At 37.1% G+C, this 9,024-nt stretch overlaps 2 protein-coding genes across 2 annotated transcripts; one reads left to right on the forward strand and one right to left on the reverse strand.

The window, feature by feature from the left end:
* Positions 1-2,281: 2,281 nt before the first annotated feature.
* On the reverse strand, positions 2,282-3,629 carry LOC142613374 (glycosyltransferase family protein 64 C3). The gene has a single exon (XM_075785704.1). It carries the CDS (start codon positions 3,525-3,527, stop codon positions 2,409-2,411), a length of 1,119 nt encoding a protein of 372 aa, XP_075641819.1. The 5' UTR covers positions 3,528-3,629; the 3' UTR covers positions 2,282-2,408.
* A 22-nt stretch (positions 3,630-3,651) lies between these two features.
* Positions 3,652-5,660, forward strand: LOC142613376 (uncharacterized). The gene is made up of 3 exons (XM_075785707.1): positions 3,652-3,810; positions 4,807-4,938; positions 5,282-5,660. Exons 1-3 carry the CDS (start codon positions 3,652-3,654, stop codon positions 5,366-5,368), a joined length of 378 nt encoding a protein of 125 aa, XP_075641822.1. The 3' UTR covers positions 5,369-5,660.
* The last annotated feature ends 3,364 nt before the right edge of the window (positions 5,661-9,024 follow it).

Consider the following 9,024-nt stretch of genomic DNA (forward strand, 5'->3'; position numbering starts at 1 on the left):
CGAATTGATTTAAACAAATAATCGAACGAAAAGAACTGATTCCCCACAGACGGCGCCAACTGATGATGTAAAGAAAATCAGTAGACTGGATGCTTTGGATTTCAAAGATGTGGTGATTGTCTTGAAAGCCTAAAAAAGAATGAACAATGATCAAAGGTGACCGGGGTTGCCAGCCAAGAACCCTCCGATGACAAAGTTAGTTTTATCTCTTAAATTTTGGAGTTCCAACTTTTCAGGAAATGTAAAAAACGTACCTTTGTTTGGTTTAAATAGACGTTTATATAGTACGCTTTAGAAACGGTTATTAGACTTGTAACTTCCCCTATATTTGAAGAGATTTGGGGGTTCAGGGATAACTCCCACAACTATTTAGGAGTTACACTTTTTCATATAACTGTTACTGGAAGTTATGCATGTGGTAAGGAGTTATAGTACTTAACTTGGATTTTACTCACGTCCTGGAATATTAGCATGTAGGCAAGTTCATGCTTGGGAATTTTCCTAAGTGTTAGGAGCTCGTCCAGGAGCCTCCCTGATGAGTGTAACTTGTTCCCACGTAAGGTCGTCCTTCTATAGACGACCTTCTCATTTTTCCTAACAGGGGCTCGTTTAGGAGCCTTCCTGACGAGCATGCCTTGTTCCCACGGAAGGTCATCCTTCTATAGACGACCTTCTAACGGACGGTTATCCTTACATGGACGACATTCTTATGTGGGATGCATCTTCTGCTCTGGATGACTCCTTTGGACGATATGGAGTTGGTCAAATTTATCATTCACCATCACATGCTATTTGACAAATTTTTCCGACAAATTGACAATAGTATTAATGATAAAATATTGAGAAACAAACTCCTTTTGCTCTCTCATTTTCTTCCTTTGAATCGATTCTTGTGGGTTATAAATAGAGGATTTGTTCTGGAGATATTTGGAGACTAACATAGTGAGGGGACAGAATATCATTAGTTAGCAAGATTTTGAAACCATTTAGGAAACTAGCATCTCGAGTCTTTGAAACTCGAGTTCGGTGACAAAATTGAGCCTCAAAGACTCGAGTTTTAGTGCTGAGATGGAGGAATTTATCCACGTGGAACTCAAGTTTCTTAAACTCGAGACGTATCTAAATAACGAAGATGAAGATGAAGACGATCTGAAGAACAGAGGAAATAGATTTGAAGAAAGAAGAAGACATGATCTGGAAAATAAGATCTGAAAAACGCAGATTCGAAGAAGAGAAACAGAGATTTGGAGTGGAGAGCATAGAACGATATGAACTGGAAAACGTTGATTCGAAGAACGCAACCAATCTGAATAGAGGAGTTGATCCGTAGAACGCAATCGGCACAACCGATATGAATAGAGGAGTTGAGAATGCAGAACTGGAAAACATGGAGAATTGAATAACAGAGGAACTTGAGTATTATAAACTCAAGTTCTACGTGGATAATTTTTGTTTGCTAGTGGAACTCGAGCATTTAAGACTCGAGTTCTATCATGAAACTTGAGTTTTAGAAACTCGAGATGTTATTTTTCTACATTGTTTTGCAAAAATCACCACTAACGAAATTGTTAAAAATTTAAGGCCAAATGAAAAAAAAAAAAAAATTCGATTTGTTCTCAATAAAAGAATACTATTCTCCTTCACTCACAAAAGCTATTTGTACCGTAATAATTTTGCTTAAGAGTTTCTCAATTTATAGGGTTTTAAAAGGGTGTTTATGATAGAAATTTTATTTCTTTGTGATATGCATGTTGTTTAATATTTTTTATATCAGTTTCCTACGATTTGATTAAACTTTTAATTGTTAATGTTGTTTGATCTACAATGCATTACCTTTGATTTGATTTTGTGTTTGGTATACTTGGGCTTTGCTTTGTTTATTATTTAGGCATTGAAATTTTTTTTTTTACAATTTTTTTTTTTGATAATTGAGATAATAGTATTGAGAAAGAGAAGACCCATACTCAAAGATGGTGGAAACAAGGGGAAAATGACCCACTGGAAGAATGGAAGAGATGTGATGAGTTCCTCAAGTTGAAGAAAATGATGCTCTATAAGCCAAAAGGTGAGCAATTGTTTCATTTGCTTCTTATTAACTTATAATTTATTTGCTTTCTATAGTTCAATATTATCAGAATCTCTTTTATCAGACCTAAAAATTATCTTCACAGAAGTAATACTGTACCCACATTCCCTTAAATACGAAGTCAAATAATTCATCCAATTCTTTAATTAATCAAATTGAAGTTTGACATAAACCATCCAACTATCTCAAAAAAGGTTAGTAAATGTACAATCATTTATCTTTGAGTTAAATGTTTACAGTGAGCAATTACTAATTCTCAAGTGATGATCTTGAATAAACAATTCTAACATGTAAAGAAAAGAAAAGAAAAGAAAACACTCTCCTATGATTTATCACAAAACACCAAATGTCCTCCTTTCTCACACAAAGCTTGTTCACCAACTGAATTAACTACCTTCCCATATCCATACCTCAAAGGCATTCTTCCCATCAATCTATGAAACTCCATTATACACTTCCCTCTCCTCTTCCTGTGCTCCCCTCTCCTACTACTCAACCCCACTTCCTTCACTCCCTCATCTTTCAATCCCAACCGTTGATCACCACCGTCTTGATCAACATCGACGTCATTCCTCGCATCCCCGTAATCCCTGGCCCACTTTGCCCCCACCAAAACGGGCCCCACGTTAGTCTCATCAGCCACCACAAAATTCATCAAGATGTCCTCACAATTGCTCATCCGATCAACGGTCCTCCTCATCTCAACCATCGCGGGCCCACCGTTACAGCTGTACTTAAACAGGTAATCATTTCTCAGAATCATAAACTTGGTGAGCAAAATCGAGTACTTCTCTGGATGCACAGTGTAAATCCACTCCTTCCTCGACAAATCAAGATCGTGCGATCTCACGAAGAATCCAATTAGACGGTCACGGTTCGATCCCCAAACCCTCACCGCGAACTCGAACGATTCGTGGTCGATCTCCACGTCATCGTCGCATATCAAAACGGCCTGAGTCCCGATGGAAGATCTAGGGAGGAACCGGTTGTTGAGGCTGTTCGATGATTGGCGGAGCAGAGAGATTGAGTGATGGAGAGAGAGATTTTGGGCCAATTGGGCTAGGGTTTGGGCCGGGGTGGAGGGGTTTCCCCAGAGGACGAGCACAGAGGATACGAGAGGCGAAGTTGCGTACGTGGCAGCCAGTGATTGGAGGAGAGGAATACGAGACTCGGAGTAACCGTTGATCAAAACCGTTATTTGATCGGATCGGAGCGTCCGCGGGTCCATCCGGGCCTTCGGGTCGCACGGGTCATCGGATAGTGTACGCAAACCATTTACAGAGAAGAAGAAAAAGAAGAGTATCACGAAGGTTCGAATATTATTCATCTCCATTAGAGCAACACGGATCAGCTTGATTTTATAAAATGGGTTTTTCAGTGGCAATTTCGATAATAACGATAGATTTTGAGTGCAAATTTGCGGGAGTGGCAGTTTTGTCATTTGGGGAGAACTACGGGGGCCAATTGTTAATTTGCTAATTTATTTTATTTTCCTCCTGCAGCAACAACGTTATCTGATTCTGAAGTGCGTGACAGCGTGAGGTGAGGAAAGTGAAAGTGTAAAAATGGCGATGATGATGTGTACTATGGCCCCTGGGAAGCTCTACTTTTTACGGAATCTGCCATCGGCTCCGTTAAAGACGACGAGGCGGCGTTTTTTATTGAAGCCTGTGCATTGCTCGCCAATTCAGCCAGTGTCAGTGTCAGTGTCAGTGGAACAACAGGTATAAAATCATTTCTGACTTTCTGAGCTTAAAATGAATTAAGAAGAATAGTCAGGCGCAATGTGCATTTTATCATGCTGACCTTATTGGAAATTTAACTAATCTTTTTGGGAATTTAAAGCTCACTCACTTTTCCAAGGTCCCTGAAGCCCCATCTTACTAAAAAAAAAAAATGCAGTGTGTGACTCTGTATGTTGGGCAAAACTTTCTCGATTGATCAATCCCACCATGTCTAAAAAATTTCAATGATTTAAAAAAAAAAATAAAAAAAAACCCATATAAACGAAGAAAAAAATTAAGTAAATGCTACATGTCACAAATTTAACTAAAAATTAGAGAGTTTTTAAAAATGTTTTGAGGTTTTCTTTATGGCATTTATTAGTTTTGGGGCAATTGAATTCAATCACATGGATATATTGATCAATGCAATAAATAGAATGTTGTTTTGTTTAAATGTAACCATATGATTCATTGGTCAATAAACTTAATTGGAAACCTAAGATATAGTATCTAAGTTTACTCCTGTTGTGATTAAGGCTGGGGCTGTTTTGTTGTTTGACATTGAGATTTACATGACATTGATGTCTATATTTTGGTGCTATTGACAATTGTGCCATCATCACTGCTGTCGAATTTCTATACGTGATCGACAGATTTCAATTCTCAAATTTTTTTTTTCATTGATGCCTAAATCAAGTTCTTGAAACTCAAATTTGGACAAGTTTGAGATAAATACAGAAGATACATTTAAAAAGGAAGGAAAGGGTCTAAACTTCTTTAATTTGGATGCTTCATAAGTGGAACTATTTTGTGGAAACTTGAGGAAGTTTGGAACAATGGATTTCTAAATTAAATATTGATTGAGACGTATATTCTTCCTCTTTATTTTATAGAAAACCTAGCATGCTACTACACAAGGTGTGATATGAATTGCATCTTAATCTGTATTGGCTTAGGCCACAATTGCTGTTCTTACTCTAGTTCAGTTGTTTTAAGGTTGATGCAGGAATTAGCTGCGAACCTTGCAATGGTAAAGGATGGTTAACTTGTGATTTTTGTAAAGGGCAAAAGACCAATGTGAAAGCTGAAAACAATCGGATCTACCGTCGATGTCCATCTTGCAGAGCTGTAAGTAGTCCATTAAGTTGATGAGAATATTTTTTTATTGTGATGAAAAAATTATTTTTAACGTAGTTGAAAATGATGCATTAAGCACCCATTTTAGACATGACATGACATGGACGTGAATATGGCATAACGCAATTGGTAAACCTTCCCAGCTAAAGATCTAGCAGTGGATTGTCTTACTCCTACCCTTGCATTTGTTACATGTTTGTAGCTCCTGGTTTTGATAATCCCTTCATGAATGTACCTCAGGGTTTTATAGTATATATTAGTTATAGAGTCATCTCATGGAAACAGATCTGCCAGAATATCCTTGTTTTTATTCATTCTTGACATTTGGCTGCAGATTGGATACATCTTGTGCTCAAAGTGCAAAGTTTTCAAATGTGTTACCTTCCCAAATTACAGTGATGGTGCAAATCTATCCTTTTGAGCCTTGAAACTATTCTGGTTTGCTAGCATGATCATAAACTTCAGCGAGGATACACTATGCTCTTGAGATGGAATTTAATTGTTTAGAACAACTTTCTTTCAGGTTCCATCTTTTCCTTCTGTGTGATTTTCCATCTCAAGAAGGTCTTCTTTGAGTGACATTCATGTAATTTGCATATTACAAGTTGAAAAGAAAAGGGAAAGGGATGGTTGAGTTTTAACCTTTGTTATTTCTTTTTTCTGATTGGAATAAACTACAATCATAAAATTGAATGGCTGCCATTCTTGATGCAGATTGTGATTTTAATTCAATTGTAGAACATTTTATTTTTCAAGAGGAAGGGCTGAGCCTGGAGGGCAAGTGCCCTCTACCCTCTCTTTTCTGAGGTTCAACTACAATAGCTCCTTTGAGACATGCTAGTACATTGACCCTTGCGGATATTTTTCCCCCTGCTGTACAGGGTTTTAGAAATGTTTGATTAGAGTTTTATCGTTGAAGTTAGTTACCCCATCTTAGAGTTGAATTTCCCTTCAGGCGGGAAATATTTTTTGAAATATGTTTTTCACATTTTCTGTTGTTTAGTGTGACGAAAAACAAAAGCCAACAGAAAACAAGGCAAAAGAGGTAGAAAATACTGATCACCTCTCCCTTGTGTACTCACTAACAGTGCCATCACCGCATTTGCTGCCACCACCACCACCACGATTACCATCATACTATCTTCTCACTGCCACCAAAGGTCTGGCACTACTGCGCCTACATGAAATATTGTGATTTTCTGTGCGAGCCAAAAGACATGAAATGTTTTTAAAATTATTTTCAAAGTCACAATCAAATACAGAAAATAAGTTATTTTTTGGGAGGGGGAAGGGGATGTTAAATTGTAATGCTGGTAGAGATACCTGTCATGTATTCCTATAAAATGAACTAACTAGAATGGTTAGTATTGCTATTCTTTTTTTTTCTCATTTCAAAAGTAACTTGAAATGAGGATGTGGTGAAAACAAAGGAAAGAGATAAGATGAAATATATTAAAAGTTAGATATAGCCCTTTTAGGAAATGGAAAATCTGACTCAAGTTTATAGGATGCAAATAACATAAAAGAAAGAGAAAAAAAAAAAAAAAATTCAAAACCAGACGCACAAACACTTAGATTTATGTGGTTTACCCTAAATAAGGGTTACGACCACAGGGTTGTTGCAATTTTATTATTTTGATGATTATGACTGGAGTTACATGGATAATTAGTACATATATAGCGCTCTTTTACTAGAGCTATACACATGATAAATCACAGAGAGGGACTTAGGGCATCTAAAGTGTACTCAAAGGCTGGAAATACCCCCAATAATTGTATGGACACCAATTTTATTTGATTTGGGGCAGTGAAGTCCATGATTGCGGGAAACCCAATTTCCCTGAAATTTTGGCATAACCAGCATTGTACATCTAGTTACACATACATCCCATCAATCTCCCACTTGGAGACTAACACCATCAAAATATTGAACTCCATATGTCTTCTCATCATAACACATTTTGCAGCAACTCACTGCTTTGTCCTCAAGCTCAGAGGCTAACTGAAGCTGAGCTTAGCTTTATTATCTCAATGGTGATTTGACTTGGTGAACATGTCTACCGGATTTTGACTCCCATTGATCCTCTCAACTAAAACACTCTATCATCTAGAATAGTTACGGATGAAGTGATATCTAAAATGTATATGCTTTATTCTAGTATGAAATTCTGTTTTTTTGCCAAGTCCTTCTTATGAGTGTGGCCATACAAGTCACCTTTACTGCTTGGTTATAAAGTTGTGTTATTGAGGCAATGGGAACTTGGTTCCATCTACGTAGTTTGGCTTGAACACTGTTTCTTTGATGCTACTGCAGCCAGTTCCTGAAAAGGTATTTGGAATGAAAGGAACAATGAAGCATCTTGAACTTGATTGAATTGGAAACTTTTGGTTCTTGTTTGTGAGGTTGACTAGATTTGTCTCTTCCACTACTAAGCTCAGTTTTAATGTTGTGTTTTCAAGATAATATGAATTTGGCTGTCTTCGTAATTTGACTTTAACTCTATTTTTTTATACGGTCGAGTTGGTGTTCTTGAGATATTGCTGCATTGGCACCTTCCTGAGCCTGACTTCTTATTCATTTTCAATGTGGATGGCATTGTGCCAAAAGTAAATGTGCCTAGGAGTGTTTGCAGTTTTCCTCTGCCATCATCCTGGACTATTTGTATTTGTGGGCCTGTCTGTTAAAGAGAATGCTGTGCAACCCACAGGGTTGACCATCATGATCTGTCCAGAGGTTCTATGTCGCTGGCATAGCCACGTTCTTTACCTGAGGAGAAAGTGGGCTAAATTTGCCCCTTCTTAAGTTTTGTAGTAATTTTTAGTACCAGTACTATATTTTGGCCCATTGTCTTGAGAACAAGAAGCCACATAGGTGGGTAACGCCTTCTTACTTCCCATTGAGAAGGGCTTGGATCCCTCTTTACTTCTTCTGGTCCTTGGTCAACTTCGGCCAGGATGATGAATCATGTTGACGTGGTTGTACTTCTAGAAAGTTTGAATTGAATAGATGCATGTGAGTCTCATATGGAAGTATTGGAATGTGCTACTGTAATCTTTTCTTTTTTAACTTGACTTGATCTGAGTGCGAATTGTTGCAATATAACATGGTTGTGCTGTGCATTATTATATCTTTTAGATCTGCTTTCATAACCAAACACATTGGATACTGTACTCTGTACTTGCGGATTGTAATAAAATATTTTGTGTTAAGCCTTGAGAGGCTCAAACAAGTGGTTTCCCTATGATGAAATTGCGTATGGTTAAAGCATTTATACTTTGATGAATTCTACAATAGGACAATTCCGTAGGACTTCATCCGTATACTACTCATTAATAAGTGTAGCTGCCTTATCGTGTAGTGTAGTGTCTTATATATGGGCAATTGGGCATTCTCAAAGCTCATTAACTATTCTTGACATATATTGTTAATCCTTCCATATATTTTGAAGCAAATTATTTATGTAATATATTACTGGTAAATAAGACTCCATGCTGAGTTCTCTTAAGTTCTTTAACCAAAATTTTCTAGGACAAAGACTATCTAACCAAAATTTCTTCCCTGTAGGCTCCATTTGTTTGAGCCGAAAAATGGTACACAACAGAAGAAAAAATGAACTAGATATGGATATATACATGCAAAACTATGTGATTACCTCAGTTAGGAGTTATCTAAATAATTGCTTTTGCTGTGCAAGATCTGAAGCAGGGCTGCCTACAGCAAATACTAGAGGCTACCTTTTCACCATCACCAATTGCGTCATGAATGAAACTTGTTTGACAGTGTTTTGTGTAATTCTGTAAGTTTTAAAGATCTGTTTCTTTTTAGCTCCTTGATTAGGAAAAAGAACTAAACAAAGAATGAGATACATAGGTGCCACAAAATGCATCAGTGGAATGGTTGGATAAATAGACAACGCAAGTTGTTTGATGCTTTCAGTAATTTTCAAATAGTTAGTGTTACATCTTATTCATATCTCTCTCTAGCTAGCTCTCGCTATCATAAATGCCCTCATCTAAAGAAAACATGAAGATGAAGGGGCTCAAAGTCAAAAACAGAAAAATGAAATCCAAAAGTAA

The sequence above is a fragment of the Castanea sativa genome, chromosome 10 (assembly GCF_040712315.1).
Source record: "Castanea sativa cultivar Marrone di Chiusa Pesio chromosome 10, ASM4071231v1".
Classification (NCBI taxonomy): domain Eukaryota; kingdom Viridiplantae; phylum Streptophyta; class Magnoliopsida; order Fagales; family Fagaceae; genus Castanea; species Castanea sativa.

Coding starts and splice junctions, on each gene's coding strand:
- LOC142613376 (XM_075785707.1), top strand. CDS start 3,652: ATGGCGATGATGATGTGTACTATGGCCCCTGGGAAGCTCTACTTTTTA. Junction 3,811..4,806: donor CAGTGTCAGTGGAACAACAG/GTATAAAATCAT, acceptor AGTTGTTTTAAG/GTTGATGCAGGAATTAGCTG. Junction 4,939..5,281: donor GATGTCCATCTTGCAGAGCT/GTAAGTAGTCCA, acceptor ATTTGGCTGCAG/ATTGGATACATCTTGTGCTC.
- LOC142613374 (XM_075785704.1), bottom strand. CDS start 3,527: ATGACAAAACTGCCACTCCCGCAAATTTGCACTCAAAATCTATCGTTA.